The sequence below is a fragment of the Oncorhynchus nerka genome, linkage group LG3, assembly GCF_034236695.1.
Source record: "Oncorhynchus nerka isolate Pitt River linkage group LG3, Oner_Uvic_2.0, whole genome shotgun sequence".
Lineage (NCBI taxonomy): Eukaryota > Metazoa > Chordata > Actinopteri > Salmoniformes > Salmonidae > Oncorhynchus > Oncorhynchus nerka.
Window position 1 is genome coordinate 83,020,903 of NC_088398.1, and position 25,888 is coordinate 83,046,790.

A 25,888-nucleotide genomic window follows, 5' to 3' on the forward strand; every position below is an offset into this window, starting at 1 on the left:
TAAACTACTGTTCTCTGTCTGTCTGTCTGCTTAATGTAAACTACTGTTCTCTGTCTGTCTGTCTGCTTAATGTAAACTACTGTTCTCTGTCTGTCTGTCTGTTAATGTAAACTACTGTTCTCTGTCTGTCTGTCTGTCTGTAAACTACTGTTCTCTCTGTCTGTCTGTAATGTAAACTACTGTTCTCTGTCTGTCTGTCTGCTTAATGTAAACTACTGTTCTCTGTCTGTCTGTCTGTCTGTCTGCTTAATGTAAACTACTGTTCTCTGTCTGTCTGTCTGTCTGTCTGCTTAATGTAAACTACTGTTCTCTGTCTGTCTGTCTGCTTAATGTAAACTACTGTTCTCTGTCTGTCTGTCTGCTTAATGTAAACTACTGTTCTCTGTCTGTCTGTCTGTCTGTCTGCTTAATGTAAACTACTGTTCTCTGTCTGTCTGTCTGCTTAATGTAAACTACTGTTCTCTGTCTGTCTGCTTAATGTAAACTACTGTTCTCTGTCTGTCTGTCTGTCTGTCTGTCTGTCTGTCTGTCTGTCTGTCTGTCTGTCTGTCTGTCTGTCTGTCTGTCTGCTTAATGTAAACTACTGTTCTCTGTCTGTCTGTCTGTCTGTCTGCTTAATGTAAACTACTGTTCTCTGTCTGTCTGTCTGCTTAATGTAAACTACTGTTCTCTGTCTGTCTGTCTGTCTGCTTAATGTAAACTACTGTTCTCTGTCTGTCTGTCTGCTTAATGTAAACTACTGTTCTCTGTCTGTCTGTCTGTCTGTCTGTCTGCTTAATGTAAACTACTGTTCTCTGTCTGTCTGTCTGCTTAATGTAAACTACTGTTCTCTGTCTGTCTGTCTGCTTAATGTAAACTACTGTTCTCTGTCTGTCTGTCTGCTTAATGTAAACTACTGTTCTCTGTCTGTCTGTCTGCCTGTCTGCCTGCTTAATGTAAACTACTGTTCTCTGTCTGTCTGTCTGTCTGCTTAATGTAAACTACTGTTCTCTGTCTGTCTGTCTGCTTAATGTAAACTACTGTTCTCTGTCTGTCTGTCTGTCTGCTTAATGTAAACTACTGTTCTCTGTCTGTCTGTCTGCCTGTCTGCTTAATGTAAACTACTGTTATCTGTCTGGCTGTCTGTCTGTCTGCCTGCTTAATGTAAACTACTGTTCTCTGTCTGTCTGCCTGCTTAATGTAAACTACTGTTCTCTGTCTGTCTGCCTGCTTAATGTAAACTACTGTTCTCTGTCTGTCTGCCTGTCTGTCTGTCTGTCTGTCTGTCTGTCTGTCTGTCTGTCTGTCTGTCTGTCTGTCTGTCTGTCTGTTTAATGTAAACTACTGTTCTCTGTCTGTCTGTCTGTCTGTCTGTCTGTCTGTCTGTCTGTCTGTCTGTCTGTCTGTCTGTCTGTTTAATGTAAACTACTGTTCTCTGTCTGTCTGTCTGTCTGTCTGTCTGTCTGTCTGTCTGTCTGTCTGTCTGTCTGTCTGTCTGCTTAATGTAAACTACACGATACTGTAAATGTCCTCATTAACAGGGCAGACTGTCCAGGTAGTGGAGCCAGAACCATTCCCGTTTTAGTTATCAATGTCCCCACCCCTACAGTGTCCCCACCCCTACAGTGCCCCCACCCCTACAGTGTCCCCACCCCTACAGTGTCCCCACCCCTACAGTGTCCCCACCCCTACAGTGTCCCCACCCCTACAGTCTCCGTACAGTGTCCCCACCCCTACAGTGTCCCCACCCCTACCCCTACAGTGTCCCCACCCCTACAGTCTCCCCACCCTACAGTCTCCCCACCCCTACAGTGTCCCCACCCCTACAGTGTCCCCACCCCTACAGTCTCCCCCACCCCTCAGTGTCCCCACCCCACCCCTACAGTCTCCGCACCCCTACAGTGTCCCCACCCTATAGTGTCCCCACCCCTACAGTCTCCGCACCCCTACAGTGTCCCCACACCTATAGTGTCCCCACCCCTACAATGTCCCCACCCCTACAGTCTCCCCACCCCTACAGTGTCCCCACCCCTACAGTGTCCCCACCCCTACAGTGTCCCCACCCCTACAGTGTCCCCACCCCTACAGTCTCCAGTCTCCCCACCCCCCACCCCTACAGTGTCCCCACCCCTACCCTACAGTGTCCCCACCCCTACAGTCTCCCCACCCCTACAGTCTCCCCACCCCTACAGTGTCCCCACCCCCACCCCTACAGTGTCCCCACCCCTACAGTCTCTGCACTCCTTCAGTGTCCCCACCCCTACAGTCTCCGCACCCCTACAGTGTCCCCACCCCTATAGTGTCCCCACCCCTACAGTCTCCCACACCCCTACAGTGTCCCCACCCTATAGTGTCCCCACCCCTACAATGTCCCCACCCCTACAGTCTCCCCACCCCTACAGTGTCCCCACCCCTATAGTGTCCCCACCCCTACAGTCTCCCCACCCCTACAGTGTCCCCACCCCTATAGTGTCCCCACCCCAGTACAATGTCCCCACCCCTACAGTGTCCCCACCCTAGTGTCCCCACCCCTACAATGTCCCCACCCCTACAGTCTCCCCACCCCTACAGTGTCCCCACCCCTATAGTGTCCCCACCCCTACAGTCTCCCCACCCTACAGTGTCCCCACCCCTATAGTGTCCCCACCCCTACAATGTCGCCACCCCTACAGTGTCCCCACCCCTACAGTGTCCCCACCCCCACCCCTACAGTCTCCGCACCCCCTACAGTGTCCCCACCCCTATAGTGTCCCCACCCCTACAGTCTCCGCACCCCTACAGTGTCCCCACCCCTATAGTGTCCCCACCCCTACAATGTCCCCACCCCTACAGTCTCCCCACCCCTACAGTGTCCCCACCCCTACAGTCTCCGCATACAGTGTCCCCACCCCTACAGTGTCCCCACCCCTACAGTGTCCCCACCCCTACAGTGTCCCCACCCCTACAGTGTCCCCACCCCTACAGTGTCCCCACCCCTACAGTGTCCCCACCCCTACAGTATCCCCACCCCTACAGTGTCTCCACCCCTACAGTCTCCCCACCCCTACAGTATCCCCACCCCTACAGTGTCCCCAACCCTACAGTGTCCCCACCCCTACAGTCTCCCAGTCTCACCCCTACAGTATCCCCACCCCTACAGTGTCCCCACCCCTACAGTGTCCCCACCCCCTACAGTGTCCCCACCCCTACAGTATCCCCACCCCTACAGTGTCCCCACCCCTACACCCCTACAGTGTCCCCACCCCTACAGTGTCCCCACCCCCAGTGTCCCCACCCCTACAGTGTCTCCACCCCTACAGTGTCCCCACCCCTACAGTGTCCCCACCCCTACAGTGTCCCCACCCCTACAGTGTCCCCACCCCTACAGTGTCCCCACCCGTGTCCCCACCCCTACAGTGCATGGGAACCTTCTCTATCACAATCAACTTGAGTGTTGTAATGTCGTGATTTAATTATGAGGAAGTGCTTGTCAACAGGACACTGTTGATCATTTCGAAGAATGGATGACTTTACGTTCGGTGATGCGGACCTTGAGTAGTCACTTAGTTTCCCCCCCCGCAGTGCTGAGCACTTTAGTGAATAAACATGTGATGAAACACAGGTGGTTTATGCTGCGGATATTGAGGGTTTTCTAAAAAAAATGTCAGGTGATGGAATATTTCTGTGTTATTGAGGTGTTTAAGACAATTGATGCGCCGGTGGGAGCGCTGTATACACACATCTGATTTTGGACCCGTGTGAGATCGTGTGGTTCTCCCATATGGCAAACGAGGAAGGGTCTTTGAAAACATGTTTTAAATTTGGAATCCGACGTCATAATGTTTATTTACAATGTGCTTAACTGCTGGAGAGCGAGGTGTAAAGGTAGAAGGGAAAACACATGAATGTTTTGTCGTGGAAAGTACCACCAGGGACTCAAAAGTCTAACTTATATTAATCATTCATTATTATCAGCAAGCTGGAAAGGTGCCAACAAACGGTGCCAATGCACCATAGTACACGTTAGTTCTCTTATATACTGCTGACACAGTTACTGTGTATTCGTATGATTCACATGATTCGTTATTCATCATTAATTCATCATTAACGTTTGGTTCCTGCATGTGACTGACCGAGGCTTCTTCTCTCCAAGCTGAGACCTTGAAAACTGAGATACCCCTTTCAGTTCTCAAAGCAATGTTCTGGGCGTACTGCCAAATTGCTTATACTGATAGTGAGGATTTCTCCCAGGCACGATCAATCAGTCACTTGCATGAACCCAGTTGAATTGGTTATTAGAAAAGCACAAATAACATTTCCCTCTTATCACTCTGTGATAATTGTCATTACATTTTAAGGTAAGCTTTAGATTATAGCTTCTATCAAAAGGAGGTTCTGTACTTCTATTAGAATAAGCGAAATCAACACATACAGTGACTTTTTCCACATTTTGTTACATTACATCCTTATTCATAAATTGTTTTTTTCCCCTCATGAATCTACATACAGTACTCCATAATGACAAAGCAAAAAACAGTTTTTAGGATTTTTTTTGTAATTGTATATATATAAAAAACAACTGAAATATCACATTTACATAAGTACTAGACCCTTTACTCAGTACTTTGTTGAAACGCCTTTGGCAGCGATTACAGCCTCCAGTCTTCTTGGGTATTTCTTTATATTTTTTATTTCACCTTTATTTAACCAGGTAGGCTAGTTGAGAACACCTTTATTTAACCAGGTAGGCTAGTTGAGAACACCTTTATTTAACCAGGTAGGCTAGTTGAGAACACCTTTATTTCACCAGGTAGGCTAGTTGAGAACACCTTTATTTAACCAGGTAGGCTAGTTGAGAACACCTTTATTTAACAAGGTAGGCCAGTTGAGAACACCTTTATTTAACCAGGTAGGCCAGTTGAAAACACCTTTATTTAACCAGGTAGGCTAGTTGAGAACACCTTTATTTAACCAGGTAGGCCAGTTGAGAACACCTTTATTTAACCAGGTAGGCTAGTTGAGAACACCTTTATTTAACCAGGTAGGCCAGTTGAGAACACCATTATTTAACCAGGTAGGCCAGTTGAGAACACCTTCATTTAACCAGGTAGGCCAGTTGAGAACACCTTTATTTAACCAGGTAGGCCAGTTGAGAACACCTTTATTTAACCAGGTAGGCCAGTTGAGAACACCTTTATTTAACCAGGTAGGCCAGTTGAGAACACCTTTATTTAACCAGGTAGGCTAGTTGAGAACACCTTTATTTAACCAGGTAGGCCAGTTGAGAACACCTTCATTTAACCAGGTAGGCCAGTTGAGAACACCTTTATTTAACCAGGTAGGCTAGTTGAGAACACCTTTATTTAACCAGGTAGGCTAGTTGAGAACACCTTTATTTAACAAGGTAGGCTAGTTGAGAACACCTTTATTTAACCAGGTAGGCTAGTTGAGAACACCTTTATTTAACCAGGTAGGCCAGTTGAGAACACCTTTATTTAACCAGGTAGGCCAGTTGAGAACACCTTCATTTAACCAGGTAGGCCAGTTGAGAACACCTTTATTTAACCAGGTAGGCCAGTTGAGAACACCTTTATTTAACCAGGTAGGCCAGTTGAGAACACCTTTATTTAACCAGGTAGGCCAGTTGAGAACACCTTTATTTAACCAGGTAGGCTAGTTGAGAACACCTTTATTTAACCAGGTAGGCTAGTTGTGAACACCTTTATTTAACAAGGTAGGCCAGTTGAGAACACCTTTATTTAATCAGGTAGGCTAGTTGAGAACACCTTTATTTAACCAGGTAGGCTAGTTGAGAACACCTTTATTTAACCAGGTAGGCTAGTTGAGAACACCTTTATTTCACCAGGTAGGCTAGTTGAGAACACCTTTATTTAACCAGGTAGGCTAGTTGAGAACACCTTTATTTAACCAGGTAGGCCAGTTGAGAACACCTTTATTTAACCAGGTAGGCCAGTTGAAAACACCTTTATTTAACCAGGTAGGCTAGTTGAGAACACCTTTATTTAACCAGGTAGGCCAGTTGAGAACACCTTTATTTAACCAGGTAGGCTAGTTGAGAACACCTTTATTTAACCAGGTAGGCCAGTTGAGAACACCTTTATTTAACCAGGTAGGCCAGTTGAGAACACCTTCATTTAACCAGGTAGGCCAGTTGAGAACACCTTTATTTAACCAGGTAGGCCAGTTGAGAACACCTTTATTTAACCAGGTAGGCCAGTTGAGAACACCTTTATTTAACCAGGTAGGCCAGTTGAGAACACCTTTATTTAACCAGGTAGGCTAGTTGAGAACACCTTTATTTAACCAGGTAGGCCAGTTGAGAACACCTTCATTTAACCAGGTAGGCCAGTTGAGAACACCTTTATTTAACCAGGTAGGCTAGTTGAGAACACCTTTATTTAACCAGGTAGGCTAGTTGAGAACACCTTTATTTAACAAGGTAGGCTAGTTGAGAACACCTTTATTTAACCAGGTAGGCCAGTTGAGAACACCTTTATTTAACCAGGTAGGCCAGTTGAGAACACCTTTATTTAACCAGGTAGGCTAGTTGAGAACACCTTTATTTAACCAGGTAGGCTAGTTGAGAACACCTTTATTTAACCAGGTAGGCTAGTTGTGAACACCTTTATTTAACAAGGTAGGCTAGTTGAGAACACCTTTATTTAACCAGGTAGGCCAGTTGAGAACACCTTTATTTAACCAGGTAGGCCAGTTGAGAACACATTTATTTATTTAACCAGGTAGGCCAGTTGAGAACAAGTTCTCATTTACAACTGCGAACTGGCCAAGATAAAGCAAAGCAGTACGACACAAACAACAACACAGAGTCAGTCGCACATGGAGTAAACAACAACAACAGAGTTACTCATGGAATAAACAAACGTACAGTCCAATAACACAATAGAAAAAATATATATATACAGTGCAAATGTAGTAAGATTAGGGAGGTAAAGGCAATAAATAGGCCATGGAGAAGATTAGGGAGGTAAAGGCAATAAATAGGCCATGGAGAAGATTAGGGAGGTAAAGGCAATAAATAGGCCATGGAGAAGATTAGGGAGGTAAAGGCAATAAATAGGCCATGGAGAAGATTAGGGAGGTAAAGGCAATAAATTAGGGAGGCCATGGAGAAGATTAGGGAGGTAAAGGCAATAAATAGGCCATGGAGAAGATTAGGGAGGTAAAGGCAATAAATAGGCCATGGAGAAGATTAGGGAGGTAAAGGCAATAAATAGGCCATGGAGAAGATTAGGGAGGTAAAGGCAATAAATAGGCCATGGAGAAGATTAGGGAGGTAAAGGCAATAAATAGGCCATGGAGAAGATTAGGGAGGTAAAGGCAATAAATAGGCCATGGAGAAGATTAGGGAGGTAAAGGCAATAAATAGGCCATGGAGAAGATTAGGGAGGTAAAGGCAATAAATAGGCCATGGAGAAGATTAGGGAGGTAAAGGCAATAAATAGGCCATGGAGAAGATTAGGGAGGTAAAGGCAATAAATAGGCCATGGAGAAGATTAGGGGAGGATTAAAAAGGCAATAAATAGGCCATGGAGAAGATTAGGGAGGTAAAGGCAATAAATAGGCCATGGAGAAGATTAGGGAGGTAAAGGCAATAAATCGGCCATGGAGAAGATTAGGGAGGTAAAGGCAATAAATAGGCCTAGGAGAAGATTAGGGAGGTAAAGGCAATAAATAGGCCATGGAGAAGATTAGGGAGGTAAAGGCAATAAATAGGCCATGGAGAAGATTAGGGAGGTAAAGGCAATAAATAGGCCATGGAGAAGATTAGGAGGTAAAGGCAATAAATAGGCCATGGAGAAGATTAGGGAGGTAAAGGCAATAAATAGGCCATGGAGAAGATTAGGGAGGTAAAGGCAATAAATAGGCCATGGAGAAGATTAGGAGGTAAAGGCAATAAATAGGCCATGGAGAAGATTAGGGAGGTAAAGGCAATAAATAGGCCATGGAGAAGATTAGGGAGGTAAAGGCAATAAATAGGCCATGGAGAAGATTAGGGAGGTAAAGGCAATAAATAGGCCATGGAGAAGATTAGGGAGGTAAAGGCAATAAATAGGCCATGGAGAAGATTAGGGAGGTAAAGGCAATAAATAGGCCATGGAGAAGATTAGGGAGGCAATAAATAGGCCATGGAGAAGATTAGGGAGGTAAGGCAATAAATAGGCCATGGTGGCAAAGTAATTACAATTTAGCATTAACACTGGAGTGATAGATGTGCAGATGATGATGTGCAAGTAGAGATACTGGGGTGCAAAAGAGCAAAATAAATAACAAAATGGGGATGAGGTAGTTGGGTGGGCTATTTACAGATGGGCTATGTACGGGTGCAGTGATCTGTGAGCTGCTCTGACAGCTGGTGCTTAAAGTTAGTGAGGGAGATATACGTCTCCAGCTTCAGTCATTTTTGCATTTCGTTCCAGTCATTGGCAGCAGAGAACTGTAAGGAAAGGTGGCCAAAGGAGGAGTTGGCTTTGGGGATGACCAGTGAAATATACCTGCTGGAGCGCGTGGTACGGGTGGGTGTTGCTATTGTGACCAGTGAGCTTAGATAAGGCAGGGCTTTACCTAGCAAAGACTTATAGATGACCTGGAGCCAGTGGGTTTGGCGACTAAAATGAAGCAAGGGCCAGCCAACAAGAGCGTACAGGTCACAGTGGTGGGTAGTATATCGGGCTTTGGTAACAAAACGGATGGCCCTGTGATAGACTACATCCAGTTTGCTGAGTAGAGTGTTGGAGGCTATTTTGTAAATGACATCGCCGAAGTCAGGGATCGGTAGGATAGTCAGTTTTATGAGGTTATGTTTAGCAGCATGAGTGAAGGAGGCTTTGTTTGCGAAATTGGAAGCCGATTCTAGAGTTAATTTTGGATTGGAGATGCTTAATGTGAGTCTGGAAGGAGAGTTTACAGTCTAACCAGACACCTAGGGTTTTGTAGTTGTCCACATAGTCTAAGTCAGAACCGTAGAGAGTAGTGATGCTGGTCGGGAGGGCGGGTACGGTCAGTGATCGGTTGAAAAGCATGCATTTAGTATTACTAGATTTTAAGAGTGGTCGGAGGCCACGGAAAAGAGTGTTGTATGGCATTGAAGCTTGTCTGGAGGTTTGTTAACACAGTGTCCAAAGAAGGGCCAGATATATACAGAATGGTGTCGTCTGCGTAGAGGTGGATCAGAGAATCACCAGCAGCAAGAGCGACATCATTGATATATACAGAGAAAAGAGTCGGCCCGAGAATTAAACCCTGTGGCACCCCCATAGAGACTGCCAGAGTTCCGGACAACAGGCCCTCCGATTTGACACACTGAACTCTATCTGAGAAGTAGTTGGTGAACCATGCGAGGCAGTCATTTGAGAAACCAAGGCTGTTGAGTCTGCCAATAAGAATGCGGTGATGGACAGAGTCGAAAGCCTTGGCCAGGTCGATGAAGATGGCTGCACAGTACTGTCTTTTTTTGATGGCAGTTATGATGTCGTTTAGGACCTTGAGCGAGGCTGAGGTGCACCATGACCAGCTCGGAAACCAGATTGCATAGCAGAGAAGGTACAGGGGATTTGAAATGGTTGGGGATCTATTTGTTAACTTGGCTTTCGAAAACTTTAGAAAGGCAGAGCAGGATGGATGTAGGTCTGTAACAGTTTGTGTCTAGAGTGTCTCCCCTTTGAAGAGGGGGATGACCGCAGCAGCTTTCCAATCTTTAGGGAGCTCAGGCGATACGAAAGGGAAGTTGAACAGGCTAGTTATGGGGGTTGCAACAATTGCTGCGGATCATTTTAGAAAGAGAGGGTCCATATTGTCTAGCCCAGTTGATTTGTTGCCGGTTCAGATTTTGCAGCTCTTTCAGAACATCAGCTGTGTGGATTTGTGTGAAGGAGAAGTGGGGCGTGCTTGGGCAAGTTGCTGCGGGGGGTGCAGAGCTGTTGGCCGGGGTAGGGGTAGCCAGATGGAAAGCATGGCCAGGCATAGAAAAATGCTTATTGAAATTCTCGATTATTGTGGATTTATCGGTGGTGACAGTGTTTTCTAGCCTCAGTGCAGTGGGCAGCTGGGAGGAGGTGCTCTTATTCTCCATGGCCTTTACAGTGTCCAAAACAAACTTTAAACTTTAGGAATTTGTGCTACAGGATGCAAATTTCGGTTTAAAAAAGCTAGCCTTTGCTTTCCTAACTGAATTTGCTTTCCTAACTGACATTGGTTCCTAACTTCCCTGAAAAGTTGCATATCGCGGGGGCTAATCGATGCTAATGCAGAACACCACAATAAGTTTTTGTGCTGGTCAAGGACAGTCAAGTCTGGAGTGAACCAAGGGCTATATCTGTTCTTAGTTCCAAAATTTTTGAATGGGGCATGCTTATTTAAGTTGGTGAGGAAAGCACTTTTATAGAACAACCAGGCATCCTCTACTGACTGGATGAGGTCAATATCCTTCCAGGGTACCCGGGCCAGGTCGATTAGAAAGGCCTGCTTGCTGAAATGTGTTAGGGAGCGTTTGACAGTGATGAGGGGTGGTCGTTTGACCACGGACCCATTACGGATGCAGGCAATGAGGCAGTGATCGCTGAGACCCTGGTTGAAGACAGCAGAGGTGTATTTAGAAGGCAGGTTGGTCAGAATGATATCTATGAGGGTTCCCGTGTTTATGGATTTGGGGTTGTATCTGGTAGGATCCTTGATAATTTGTGTGAGATTGAGGGCATCTAGCTTAGATTTTAGGACGGTGTTAAGCATATCGCAGTTTAGATCACCTAACAGCACGAACTCTGAAGATAAATGGGGGGCGATCAATTCACATATGGTGTCCAGTGCACAGCTGGGGGCAGAAGGTGGTCTATAGCAAACGGCAACAGTGAGAGACTTGTTTCTGTAAAGGTGGATTTTTAGAAGTAGAAGCTCGAACTGTTTGGGCACAGACCTGGATAGCTTGACAGAACTCTGCAGACTATCTCTGCAGTAGATTGTAACCCCGCCCTCTTTGATAGTTCTATCTTGGTGAAAAATGTTGTAGTTGGGGATGGAAATTTCAGGATTTTTGGTGGCCTTCCTAAGCCAGGATTTAGACACGGCTAGGACATCAGGGTTGGTGTTGTATGCTAAAGCAGTGAATAAAACAAACTTAGTGAGTAGGCTTCTGATGTTAACATGCATGAAACCAAAGCTTTTACGCTTACAAAAGTCAACAAATGATATTGCCTGAGGAATATGTGTGGTACTGGGGGCTAGACATGCTGGCTCTGTCTAGTCTGTTACCAACTGTCAGGAGAAACACAGACATGCAGGCTCTGTCTAGTCTGTTACCAACTGTCAGGAGAAACACAGACATGCAGGCTCTGTCTAGTCTGTTACCAACTGTCAGGAGAAACACAGACATGCCGGCTCTGTCTAGTCTGTTACCAACTGTCAGGAGAAACACAGACATGCCGGCACTGTCTAGTCTGTTACCAACTGTCAGGAGAAACACAGACATGCAGGCTCTGTCTAGTCTGTTACCAACTGTCAGGAGAAACACAGACATGCCGGCTCTGTCTGGTCTGTTACCAACTGTCAGGAGAAACACAGACATGCTGGCTCTGTCTAGTCTGTTACCAACTGTCAGGGGAGACAGATGTTTTGGTAAACCTTTGTGAGCATTGATATAACTATTTATAGATAGTGTAAATAGTATTAACATTTAAGTAGTTATTTACAAATATCTATTGACATTTATGAGCGTTTTTAAAGGTTTATAGCCTGGTCCGATGTCTGTTTGTGCTGTCAACCCATGATGATACCCCTATATTGACCTGTCTTTTCTCTCCGTCGTAACGTTGTGTAGCTGAGACCAGTGATGCCGCCGCGGCCTGAATCCAGCCCCTGTCGGGACATGAAACCAGAAAACATCATTAATCTGTTTGATGCTGCAGCTGCTCCTAACATCAGTGTTACATCCCCAACACAGGTACGGCCTGTTTACCTACCTCCTTGACCTAACCCTTACTCTACCCTAAACCTAGCCTAGCCCCTTACTGCAGTGGGTCGGCAACAGGCGGCCAAAACCGTCTCGCAAGTTACATATTTTTTTTGCCCCAAACCACCACAAAAAAAGTTTTGAGATGGTCATTTTTGTTCAAAAAAAAAACCTGAAATTTTAATTTGAGGAAATCTGTTCACAAAGTTTTTTTTCCACGAAGAAAAGAGACCTTTGTGATGGTGTCTCATTGTAATTAAGGTAGGAAGGTAGGATTGTTATTTTCAAATATAGTCTCTTTCTGGGATTAGTTGTGGTCCATTTGTGGTGTAGAAATTGTTATAATTATGTTCCGGTCCTACGACCATCCACTCGGATAAAAATCGGCCCGCGGCTAAATCTGGTTGCCTATCCCTTTAAGTGTTTACATTTTGTTGATAGATTTTTTTTATTAGGACTTTCCTCCAGGGTTGGGTTCAATAGTGACTTGAAGTCAGTCAATTCAGGAAGTTATCTGAATTTTTAATTTAAAAAATATATTTTTTGGGGGGGACTTAAAGAAATAGCTTCTCTTTTTCAGATTACTGACAAGTTATTGAAAATAATTATTGAATGAATTTAGAATTTCATTTTTCTTCCTGAATTGACTCCATTCAATTGAACCCCAAATCCACATAATGTGTGACCCTTGCTAAATCCTTTCCATCCTACTCCTGTTAACTGTCTGTTTGTGTCATCGCCTTCCTTCCCCTGGCAGTTTGACAGCCCTGCAGGGGACAACCTTTTGGACATGGACCTGTCCACCCTGGCTACACCAAGTCATGGTGGCACAGCCGTGTCCTCAGCCTCTCAGGTGGTTTGTCCCGGTCTGTCAGAGGTCCCGGTCTGTCAGAGGTCCCGGTCTGTCAGAGGTCCCGGTCTGTCAGACGACTCGGTCTGTCAGAGGTCCCGGTCTGTCAGAGGTCCCGGTCTGTCAGAGGTCCCGGTCTGTCAGACGGCCTGGGCTTTCAGAGGTCCAGGTCTGTCAGAGGTCCCGGTCTGTCAGAGTTCCCGGTCTGTCAGAGGCCCCGGTCTGTCAGACGGCCTGGGCTTTCAGAGGTCCAGGTCTGTCAGAGGTCCCGGTCTGTCAGAGGTCCCGGTCTGTCAGAGGTCCCGGTCTGTCAGACGACTCGGTCTGTCAGAGGTCCCGGTCTGTCAGAGGTCCCGGTCTGTCAGAGGTCCCGGTCTGTCAGACGGCCTGGGCTTTCAGAGGTCCAGGTCTGTCAGAGGTCCCGGTCTGTCAGAGTTCCCGGTCTGTCAGAGGCCCCGGTCTGTCAGACGGCCTGGGCTTTCAGAGGTCCAGGTCTGTCAGAGGTCCCGGTCTGTCAGAGGTCCCGGTCTGTCAGACGACTCGGTCTGTCAGAGGTCCCGGTCTGTCAGAGGTCCCGGTCTGTCAGAGGTCCCGGTCTGTCAGAGGTCCCGGTCTGTCAGACGGCCCGGTCTGTCAGAAGTCCCGGTCTGTCAGAGGTCCCGATCTGTCAGACGGCCCGGTCTGTCAGAAGTCCCGGTCTGTCAGAGGTCCCGGTCTGTCAGACGGCCCGGTCTGTCAGAAGTCCCGGTCTGTCAGACGGCCCGGTCTGTCAGAAGTCCCGGTCTGTCAGAGGTCCCGGTCTGTCATGCGGCCCGGTCTGTCAGAGGTCCCGGTCTGTCAGACGGCCAGGCAGGCAATATGTCAAGTGGGGGCTCTGTCATATTGGTATCGGCTCCTATAATACGTGCATGATACACGCTCAGAGCCCTGACTGAGCTCCGCCTACATGGAGAGATATTAATTGACTCGTTATCATTTTCACCATTTATGTTTGTTTAGTCACATGACATTGAAGTGAATGGGTTGATTAAACAGACACAATCTCAGTGTTGGGTATTTATCCATGTTTGAGCTTCTCTCTCTCTCTCTCGCTCTCTCTCTCTCTCTCTCTCTCTCTCTCTCTCTCTCTCTCTCTCTCGCTCTCTCTCTCTTCTCTTTCTCTCTCTCTCTCTCTCTCTCTCTCTCTCTCTCTCTCTCTCTCTCTCTCTCTCTCTCTCTCTTCCTTTCTCTTTGTGCCCCCTGAAGGCGATATCGTGGGACACATGGGAGGTAAGCACGGTGATCATACTCCATACTGGCCATAGATTCCCTCCAACAGGGACAGTCTAGCTGATGTAACAGTCATGGGACAGTCTAGCTGATGTAACAGGCATGGGACAGTCTAGCTGATCAAACAGTCATGGGACAGTCTAGCTGATGTAACAGTCATGGGACAGTCTAGCTGATGTAACAGGCATGGGACAGTCTAGCTGATGTAACAGTCATGGGACAGTCTAGCTGATGTAACAGGCATGGGACAGTCTAGCTGATGTAACAGTCATGGGACAGTCTAGCTGATGTAACAGTCATGGGACAGTCTAGCTGATGTAACAGTCATGGGACTGTCTAGCTGATGTAACAGTCATGGGACAGTCTAGCTGATGTAACAGACATGGGTTAGGGTGGGTTGATCCTCTCAGAATAATAAAATTGTGTTTTCAGGTTTGCTTTCATGCCATAACTAAAATCTCATCTCCTCAGATTTAAAAATAATAGAACCTACAACAAAAGGATGGATATAGAGCAAGATGTTACCTGGTAGCCTGAATGCCAGTCTGTTTGTGCCATCATGCCAACTCTATAGCAACCTAATGATCTCAAACCTATTGATCTGAAGGGAAAGGGAAAGGGGGCGTTACCTAGTCAGTTGTACAAAGTCTAATGATAGTTTTTAATTGGTGTTTTCACTTTTTCGCCACATCCCCCACTTCTCAAACGTTTTTATTTTTCAATTAATTAATTCAATTAATTGTTATTCATTTCCTGCATTTATATTATCCCTGATAATTGGCTCATTGCCATGGAAACCCTGGCCTGACCCGTTGCTTGGTCACTATGGCTTCCTATGGTATCCTATGGCCCCATTGTACCCCATTTTTTTCTGCCCCTATTCCCTCGCCCCTACCCCCAATACCCTCACTCCTGACCCTCGCCCCTAACCCCTATACCCTCACTCCTACCCCTCGCCCCTAACCCCTATTCCCTCACTCCTAACCCTCGCCCCTACCCCCAATACCCTCACTCCTGACCCTCGCCCCTAACCCCTATACCCGCACTCCTAACCCTCGTCCCTAACCCCTATACCCTCACTCCTACCCTCGCCCCTACCCCCTATACCCTCACTCCTACCCCTCGCCCCTAACCCCTATACCCTCACTCCTAACCCTCGTCCCTACCCCCTATACCCTCACTCCTAACCCTCGCCCCTAACCCCTATACCCTCACTCCTAACCCTCGCCCCAAACCCCTATACCCTCACTCCTACCCCCTATACCCTCGCCCCTACCCCCTATACCCTCACTCCTACCCCCTATACCCACCGCCCCTAAACCCTATACCCTCACTCCTAACCCTCGCCCCAAACCCCTATACCCTCACCCCTACCCCCTATACCCTCGCCCCTACCCTCGCTCCTGCCCATTGCCATGGAAAACCTGGCACCCTAAAATCTTCTCTATGGCTTCCAATGGGTTTCCTAATACCAATGGCCATGCCCCATTCTGCCCATTTAAATTGCCCCCCCCGCCTACATCCCGCCCCTCGCCCCCACGTAGCCTGAGGAAACTGCTGCTCCACCAGAGGAGCCCCAGGACTGGGATGATGACGGTACCCTGCCGGTGCGTGCTGCTGGCTGTGGGGATGACGGTATAGCTGCCACCACGGCAGGCTGGGATGACGATGGCTCTCTGCCTGTGAGGGTGGATGACTCCTGGGGGGACGATGGTGTTGCTGATGCCACTGCTTCCGCTGCCGTGGCCGAGTCTGAGGCTGCTGGCTGGGATGATGATGAGGAGGGGGTGCCCCAGGTACGATGGAAAGAGTAGGATGCATCTGGAGCTGGGTGGATGCATCGGCTACAACACTGGTCTGGTGGTCTAGCAGGACAGGATGGAGGACACTGTAGTTGTAGACACATGATGGTGGACCTCACCGGTTCTGTTTGGTTCTTCCCAGTAGTAGTAGACAGAGCGACAGGTATTCTTTCAGAAAACAGGTCTTCTGACCTCAATGGGACTTCCTGGTTAGGTAAATAGATCGCTGTGGATCTGGTTTCTCCAGCTCCCTACTAAATAAAAATGGATCCCAGTCTTTCAGTTCCGCCTGTCTGTAACAGGGGGTTGATGGATAGACTGGGGTGTATTTTAGTGTCAGTCCTGATGTGCTACTTGTGACAGGTCCTCCTCTTTCCCTCTCCAACAGGCTGACACGCCCACAGCAGATGCTGCAGCACCTACACCTACAGCCACAGCAGTAGAGGAGGTAAGTTGCACCTTGATTGATAGGTTGGCTGGTAGGTTGATTGATAGGTTGGCTGGTAGGTTGGCTGGTAGGTTGATCGATAGATTGGCTGGTAGGTTGATTGATATGTTGGCTGGTAGGTTGGCTGGTAGGTTGCTTGATATGTTGGCTGGTAGGTTGGCTGGTAGGTTGATTGATAGATTGGCTGGTAGGTTGGCTGGTAGGTTGATTGATAGGTTGGCAGGTAGGTTGGCTGGTAGGTTGATTGATAGGTTGGCTGGTAGGTTGGCTGGTAGGTTGATTGATAGGTTGGCTCGTAGGTTGGCTGGTAGGTTGATTGATAGGTTGGCTGGTAGGTTGGCTGGTAGGTTGATTGATAGGTTGGCAGGTAGGTTGGCTGGTAGGTTGATTGATAGGTTGGCTGGTAGGTTGGCTGGTAGGTTGATTGATAGGTTGGCTCGTATGTTGGCTGGTAGGTTGATTGATAGGTTGGCTGGTAGGTTGATTGATAGGTTGGCTGGTATGTTGGCTGGTATGTTGGCTGGTAGGTTGATTGATAGGTTGGCTGGTAGGTTGGCTGGTAGGTTGATTGATAGGTAGGCTGGTAGGTTGGCTGGTAGGTTGATTGATAGGTTGGCTGGTAGGTTGATTGATTGGTAGGTTGATTGATTGATTCATTGATTGATTGGTGATTGAGTTGATTATATTTATGAATTGATGGATTGATTGTCTTTAGAGTCCCCCATGGGCATCCATTGAAAAGCACGAGCCCTCCCATGCCCTGCAACATTCAGGCCCTACCCAGCCTAACCAGGCCCAATTGCTTATGCCAAATTAAAGGCCCTGCCCGAAACCAGAGCTGCTCAATAGTTACTCATTAGCTGCTCCTCTCATTCTGTCACTATCTCACCCTGCGCGCAGCTCACTCTGCATGCACAATGCTCATGGCGTCTCTGAGGCTGTGAGTAACCATAGCAACGGCTCCACTTGGGCTGCTCTGCTCAATGAAGAGACGTGAGAGAGCAGTTAGCTGTTAGCAGTTTTTTTTATTTTTTTTATTTATTTTTTTCACCTTTATTTAACCAGGTAGGCAAGTTGAGAACACCTTTATTTAACCAGGTAGGCAAGTTGAGAACACCTTTATTTAACCAGGTAGGCAAGTTGAGAACACCTTTATTTAACCAGGTAGGCAAGTTGAGAACACCTTTATTTAACCAGGTAGGCAAGTTGAGAACACCTTTATTTAACCAGGTAGGCTAGTTGAGAACACCTTTATTTAACCAGGTAGGCAAGTTGAGAACACCTTTATTTAACCAGGTAGGCTAGTTGAGAACACCTTTATTTAACCAGGTAGGCTAGTTGAGAACACCTTTATTTAACCAGGTAGGCTAGTTGAGAACACCTTTATTTAACCAGGTAGGCTAGTTGAGAACACCTTTATTTAACCAGGTAGGCCAGTTGAGAACAAGTTCTCATTTGCAACTGCGACCTGGCCAAGATAAAGCATAGCAGTGTGAACAGACAACACAGAGTTACACATGGAGTAAACAATTAACAAGTCAATAACACAGTAGAGAAAAAAGAAAATAAAAAGTGGGGGGGGGTCTAGATACATTGTGTGCAAAAGGCATGAGGAGGTAGGCGAATAATTACAATTTTGCAGATTAACACTGGAGTGATAAATGATCAGATGGTCATGTACAGGTAGAGATATTGGTGTCCAAAAGAGCAGAAAAGTAAATAAATAAAAACAGTATGGGGATGAGGTAAGTGAAAATGGGTGGGCTATTTACCAATAGACTATGTACAGCTGCAGCGATCGGTTAGCTGCTCAGATAGCTGATGTTTGAAGTTGGTGAGGGAGATAAAAGTCTCCAACTTCAGCGATTTTTGCAATTCGTTCCAGTCACAGGCAGCAGAGTACTGGAACGAAAGGCGGCCGAATGAGGTGTTGGCTTGAGGGATGATCAGTGAGATACACCTGCTGGATGCTACGGATGGGTGTTGCCATCGTGACAAGTGAATTGAGATAAGGCGGAGCTTTACCTAGCATGGACTTGTAGATGACCTGGAGCCAGTGGGTCTGGCGACGAATATGTAGCGAGGGCCAGCCGACTAGAGCATACAAGTCGCAGTGGTGGGTGGTATAAGGTGCTTTAGTGACAAAACGGATGACACTTTGATAGACTGCATCCAGTTTGTTGAGTAGAGTGTTGGAAGCCATTTTGTAGATGACATCGCCGAAGTCGAGGATCGGTAGGATAGTCAGTTTTACTAGGGTAAGCTTGGCGGCGTGAGTGAAGGAGGCTTTGTTGCGGAATAGAAAGCCGACTCTTGATTTGATTTTCGATTGGAGATGTTTGATATGAGTCTGGAAGGAGAGTTTGCAGTCTAGCCAGACACCTAGGTACTTATAGATGTCCACATATTCAAGGTCGGAACCATCCAGGGTGGTGATGCTAGTCGGGCATGCGGGTGCAGGCAGCGATCGGTTGAAAAGCATGCATTTGGTTTTACTAGCGTTTAAGAGCAGTTGGAGGCCACGGAAGGAGTGTTGTATGGCATTGAAGCTCGTTTGGAGGTTAGATAGCACACTGTCCAATGACGGGCCGAAAGTATATAGAATGGTGTCGTCTGCGTAGAGGTGGATCAGGGAATCGCCCGCAGCAAGAGCAACATCATTGATATATACAGAGAAAAGAGTCGGCCTGAGAATTGAACCCTGTGGCACCCCCATAGAGACTGCCAGAGGACCAGACAGCATGTCCTCCGATTTGACACACTGAACTCTGTCTGCAAAGTAATTGGTGAACCAGGCAAGGCAGTCATCCGAAAAACCGAGGCTACTGAGTCTGCCGATAAGAATATGGTGATTGACAGAGTCGAAGGCCTTGGCAAGGTCGATGAAGACGGCTGCACAGTACTGTCTTTTATCGATGGCGGTTATGATATCGTTTAGTACCTCGAGTGTGGCTGAGGTGCACCCGTGACCGGCTCGGAAACCAGATTGCACAGCGGAGAAGGTACGGTGGGATTCGAGATGGTCAGTGACCTGTTTGTTGACTTGGCTTTCGAAGACCTTAGATAGGCAGGGCAGGATGGATATAGGTCTGTAACAGTTTGGGTCCAGGGTGTCTCCCTTTGAAGAGGGGGATGACTGCGGCAGCTTTCAATCCTTGGGGATCTCGGACGATATGAAAGAGAGGTTGAACAGGCTGGTAATAGGGGTTGCGACAATGGCGGCGGATAGTTTCAGAAATAGAGGGTCCAGATTGTCAAGCCCAGCTGATTTGTACGGGTCCAGGTTTTGGAGCTCTTTCAGAACATCCTCTATCTGGATTTGGGTAAAGGAGAACCTGGAGAGGCTTGGGCGAGGAGCTGCGGGGGGGGCGGAGCTGTTGGCCGAGGTTGGAGTAGCCAGGCGGAAGGCATGGCCAGCCGTTGAGAAATGCTTATTGAAGTTTTCGATAATCATGGATTTATCGGTGGTGACCGTGTTACCTAGCCTCAGTTCAGTGGGCAGCTGGGAGGAGGTGCTCTTGTTCTCCATGGACTTCACAGTGTCCCAGAACTTTTTGGAGTTAGAGCTACAGGATGCAAACTTCTGCCTGAAGAAGCTGGCCTTAGGATAAAGTAATCCTTCTCACCCCCCCTTAAAAGATTTAGATGCACTATTGTAAAGTGGCTGTTCCACTGGATGTCATAAGGTGAATGCACCAATTTGTAAGTCGCTCTGGATAAGAGCGTCTGCTAAATGACTTAAATGTAAATGATGTAAATGCCTTAGCTTTCCTGACTGACTGTGTGTATTGGTTCCTGACTTCCCTGAACAGTTGCATATCACGGGGACTATTCGATGCTATTGCAGTCCGCCACAGGATGTTTTTGTGCTGGTCGAGGGCAGTCAGGTCTGGAGTGAACCAAGGGCTGTATCTGTTCTTGGTTCTGCACTTTTTGAACGGAGCATGCTTATCTAAAATGGAGAGGAAGTTACTTTTAAAGAATGACCAGGCATCCTCAACTGACGGGATGAGGTCAATGTCCTTCCAGGATACCCGGGCCAGGTCGATTAGGAAGGCCTGCTCACAGAAGTGATTTAGGGAGCGTTTGACAGTGATGAGGGGTGGTCGTTTGACTGCGGATCCGTAGCGGATACAGGCAATGAGGCAGTGATCGCTGAGATCCTGGTTGAAGACAGCGGAGGTGTATTTGGAGGGCCAGTTGGTCAGGATGACGTCTATGAGGGTGCCCTTGTTTACAGAGTTAGGGTTGTACCTGGTGGGTTCCTTGATGATTTGTGTGAGATTGAGGGCATCTAGCTTAGATTGTAGGACTGCCAGGGTGTTAAAGCATATGCCAGTTTAGGTCACCTAACAGAACAAACTCTGAAGCTAGATGGGGGGCGATCAATTCACAAATGGTGTCCAGGGCACAGCTGGGAGCTGAGGGGGGTCGGTAGCAGGCGGCAACAGTGAGAGACTTATTTCTGGAGAGAGTAATTTTCAAAATTAGTAGTTCGAACTGTTTGGGTATGGACCTGGAAAGTATGACATTACTTTGCAGGCTATCTCTGCAGTAGACTGCAACTCCTCCCCCTTTGGCAGTTCTATCTTGACGGAAGATGTTATAGTTGGGTATGGAAATCTCTGAATTTTTGGTGGCCTTCCTGAGCCAGGATTCAGACACAGCAAGGACATCAGGGTTAGCAGAGTGTGCTAAAGCAGTGAGTAAAACAAACTTAGGGAGGAGGCTTCTGATGTTGACATGCATGAAACCAAGGCTTTTTCAATCACAGAAGTCAACAAATGAGGGTGCCTGGGGACATGCAGGGCCTGGATTTACCTCCACATCACCCGCGGAACAGAGAAGGAGTAGTATGAGAGTGCGGCTAAAGGCTATCAAAACTGGTCGCCTAGAGCGTTGGGGACAGAGAATAAGAGGAGCAGGTTTCTGGGCATGGTAGAATATATTCAGGGCATAATGCGCAGACAGGGGTATGGTGGGGTGCGGGTACAGCGGAGATAAGCCCAGGCCCTGGGTGATGATAAGAGAGGTTGTATCTCTGGACATGCTGGTTGTAATGGGTGAGGTCACCGCATGTGTGGGAAGTGGGACAAAGGAGTTATCAGGGGTATGAAGAGTGGAACTAGGGGCTCCATTGTGAACAAAAACAATGATAACTAACCTGAACAACAGTATACAAGGCATATTGACATTTGAGAGAGACATACAGCGTGGCACACAGTAATCACAGTTAGCTGTTAGCAGTTAGCTGTTAGCTACTTTTCATCACTCCAAACCAGAGGTGGGCAACTCCAGTCCTCCAGGGCCTGATTGGTGTCACACTTTTTCCTCCATCCCTAGCAAACACAGCTGATTAATCAAATTGCATTCTAAACTGAAGATCATGATTAGGTGATTATTGGAGTCAGGTGTGTTAGCTGGAGCTGAGGAGAAACTGTGACGCCAATCAGGCCCTGGAGGACTGGAATTGCCCACACCTGCTCTAAACTCTGAGAAAACTCAAGGAACAGTATTATCTTCTGTGAAGTAATCTGTCCTATATTTGACGAGGTTGAAGCACTTCTGTCAACATGTTATGATCTTAGTCAGATATGACTGTACTGCAGCAGCAGAGCACGAACAAATGGCTCGGCTTCAAAACGTTGGTGCTCAATGTAGTGATACCCAAGCCATACCTGTATCCTAGTTATTGATGAGACAACAGGCCATACTTGTATCCTAGTTACTGATGAGACAACAGGCCATACCTGTATCCTAGTTACTGATTAGACAACAGGCCATACCTGTATCCTAGTTACTGATTAGACAACAGGCCATACCTGTATCCTAGTTACTGATGAGACAACAGGCCATACCTGTATCCTAGTTACTGATGAGACAACATGCCATACCTGTATCTTAGTTACTGATGAGACAACAGGCCATACCTGTATCCTAGTTACTGATGAGACAACAGGCCATACCTGTATCCTAGTTACTGATGAGACAACAGGCCATACCTGTATCCTAGTTACTGATGAGACAACAGGCCATACCTGTATCCTAGTTACTAATGAGACAACAGGCCATACCTGTATCCTAGTTACTGATTAGACAACAGGCCATACCTGTATCCAAGTTACTGATGAGACAACAGGCCATACCTGTATCCTAGTTACTGATGAGACAGCAGGCCATACCTGTATCCTAGTTACTGATTAGACAACAGGCCATACCTGTATCCTAGTTACTGATGAGACAGCCGGCCATACCTGTATCCTAGTTACTGATGAGACAGCCGGCCATACCTGTATCCTGGTTACTGATGAGACAGCCGGCCATACCTGTATCCTAGTTACTGATGAGACAACAGGCCATACCTGTATCCTAGTTACTGATGAGACAACAGGCCATACCTGTATCCTAGTTACTGATGAGACAACAGGCCATACCTGTATCCCAGTTACTGATGAGACAGCAGGCCATACCTGTATCCTAGTTACTGATTAGACAACAGGCCATACCTGTATCCTAGTTACTGATGAGACAACAGGCCATACCTGTATCCTAGTTACTGATGAGACGACAGGCCATACCTGTATCCTAGTTACTAATGAGACAACAGGCCATACCTGTATCCTAGTTATTGATGAGACAGCAGGCCATACCTGTATCTTAGTTACTGATGAGACAACAGGCCATACCTGTATCCTAGTTACTGATGAGACAACAGGCCATACCTGTATCCTAGTTATTGATGAGACAACAGGCCATACCTGTATCCTAGTTACTGATGAGACAACAGGCCATACCTGTATCTTAGTTACTGATGAGACAACAGGCCATACCCTTATCCTAGTTATTGATGAGACAACAGGCCATACCTGTATCCTAGTTACTGATGAGACAACAGGCCATACCTGTATCCTAGTTATTGATGAGACAACAGGCCATACTCTTATCCTAGTTATTGATGAGACAACAGGCCATACCTGTATCCTAGTTACTGATGAGACAACAGGCCATACCTGTATCCTAGTTACTGATGAGACAACAGGCCATACCTGTATCCTAGTTACTGATGAGACAACAGGCCATACCTGTATCCTAGTTATTGATGAGACAACAGGCCATACCCTTATCCTAGTTATTGATGAGACAACAGGCCATACCTGTATCCTAGTTATTGATGAGACAACAGGCCATACCTGTATCCTAGTTACTGATGAGACAACAGGCCATACCTGTATCCTAGTTATTGATGAGACAACAGGCCATACCTGTATCCTAGTTACTGATGAGACAACAGGCCATACCTGTATCCTAGTTATTGATGAGACAACAGGCCATACCTGTATCCTAGTTACTGATTAGATAACAGGCCATACCTGTATCCTAGTTACTGATGAGACAACAGGCCATACCTGTATCCTAGTTACTGATGAGACAACAGGCCATACCTGTATCCTAGTTACTGATGAGACAACAGGCCATACCTGTATCCTAGTTATTGATGAGACAACAGGCCATACCTGTATCCTAGTTACTGATGAGACAACAGGCCATACCTGTATCTTAGTTACTGATGAGACAACAGGCCATACCCTTATCCTAGTTATTGATGAGACAACAGGCCATACCTGTATCCTAGTTACTGATGAGACAACAGGCCATACCTGTATCCTAGTTATTGATGAGACAACAGGCCATACTCTTATCCTAGTTATTGATGAGACAACAGGCCATACCTGTATCCTAGTTACTGATGAGACAACAGGCCATACCTGTATCCTAGTTACTGATGAGACAACAGGCCATACCTGTATCCTAGTTACTGATGAGACAACAGGCCATACCTGTATCCTAGTTACTGATGAGACAACAGGCCAAACCCTTATCCTAGTTACTGATGAGACAACAGGCCATACCTGTATCCTAGTTATTGATGAGACAACAGGCCATACCCTTATCCTAGTTATTGATGAGACAACAGGCCATACCTGTATCCTAGTTACTGATGAGACAACAGGCCATACCCTTATCCTAGTTATTGATGAGACAACAGGCCATACCTGTATCCTAGTTACTGATGAGACAACAGGCCATACCTGTATTCTAGTTATTGATGAGACAACAGGCCATACCCGTATCCTAGTTACTGATGAGACAACAGGCCATACCTGTATCCTAGTTATTGATGAGACAACAGGCCATACCCGTATCCTAGTTACTGATGAGACAACAGGCCATACCTGTATCCTAGTTACTGATTAGACAACAGGCCATACCTGTATCCTAGTTACTGATGAGACAACAGGCCATACCTGTATCCTAGTTACTGATTAGACAACAGGCCATACCTGTATCCTAGTTACTGATGAGACAACAGGCCATACCTGGCTCTAACCCAATGGATAATGTCGGGCACCGGTCGGGTAGCAGAGCTCTCATCCAGTGCTCTCATCCAGAGCTCTCATCCAGAACTCTCTCCTACATGCAGTAGCTACCAAGTCGATGTGTGGTACTACATATTTACATGTTTGATATATTTCTTGTTCAAGATTCCTGCTGTCGCAACAGTAGCAACCAATGGGGCTTCAGAGGCGGTAGAGATGCCGCCAGGATTCCTCTTTAAAGTGGGTGGGATGATTGATATGTGAATAAATGCTACGTAGTCTAATATGTATCTGTTATTTCCAAGTAGGGAATGATATGAAACTGAATAGTACTATTTTCCTGATCATGTTCAGGTGACCACCATGCATGACTATGCAGCTAATGACTCGGGTGAGCTGGAGATGAAGGCTGGAGACATAGTGCTGGTTGTGGCCTTCGACAACCCAGAAATACAGGTCAGTGCAAGCCCACGTCATCTCATCTTTTCCCTCCTCCTTGACCCTAAAAACCCCAACAGATCGGTAAGGTGTAAACAACATGAGGAAAACTCCACCAATGCTTATGTCGATCTAGACCCCTTCAGATCAGCCAGCATCGAGGTGTTAGAACCCCACCATCGAGGTGTTAGAACCCCAGCATCGAGGTGTTAGAACCCCAGCATCGAGGTGTTAGAACACCACCATCGAGGTGTTAGAACCCCACCATTGAGGTGTTAGAACCCCAGCATCGAGGTGTTAGAACCCCAGCATCGAGGTGTTAGAACCCCAGCATCAAGGTGTTAGAACCCCAGCATCGAGGTGTTAGAACCACAGCATTGAGGTGTTAGAACCCCAGCATCGAGGTGTTAGAACCCCAGCATCGAGGTGTTAGAACCACAGCATTGAGGTGTTAGAACCACAGCATCGAGGTGTTAGAACCCCAGCATCGAGGTGTTAGAACACCACCATCGAGGTGTTAGAACCCCACCATCGAGGTGTTAGAACCCCAGCATCGAGGTGTTAGAACCCCAGCATCGAGGTGTTAGAACCACAGCATCGAGGTGTTAGAACCCCAGCATCGAGGTGTTAGAACCACACCATCGAGGTGTTAGAACCAGAGCATTGAGTTGTTAGAACCACACCATCGAGGTGTTAGAAACAGAGCATTGAGGTGTTAGAACCCCAGCATCGAGGTGTTAGAACCCCAGCATCGAGGTGTTA

General features: G+C 46.8%; 1 protein-coding gene across 1 annotated transcript in view; it reads left to right on the forward strand.

Annotated features, from left to right (window-relative positions):
• Positions 1–25,888, forward strand: part of LOC135563048 (myc box-dependent-interacting protein 1-like) — a 74,430-nt gene that overhangs the window by 43,837 nt on the left and 4,705 nt on the right. Inside the window, exons 9-18 of the mRNA XM_065005860.1 lie at positions 1,623–2,484; positions 2,812–2,976; positions 3,213–3,374; positions 11,810–11,932; positions 12,699–12,794; positions 14,037–14,060; positions 15,605–15,856; positions 16,251–16,310; positions 24,854–24,928; positions 25,043–25,144. Of these exons, the coding sequence (XP_064861932.1) occupies positions 1,623–2,484; positions 2,812–2,976; positions 3,213–3,374; positions 11,810–11,932; positions 12,699–12,794; positions 14,037–14,060; positions 15,605–15,856; positions 16,251–16,310; positions 24,854–24,928; positions 25,043–25,144 (1,921 nt within the window). The remainder of the gene's footprint in view (positions 1–1,622; positions 2,485–2,811; positions 2,977–3,212; positions 3,375–11,809; positions 11,933–12,698; positions 12,795–14,036; positions 14,061–15,604; positions 15,857–16,250; positions 16,311–24,853; positions 24,929–25,042; positions 25,145–25,888) is intronic.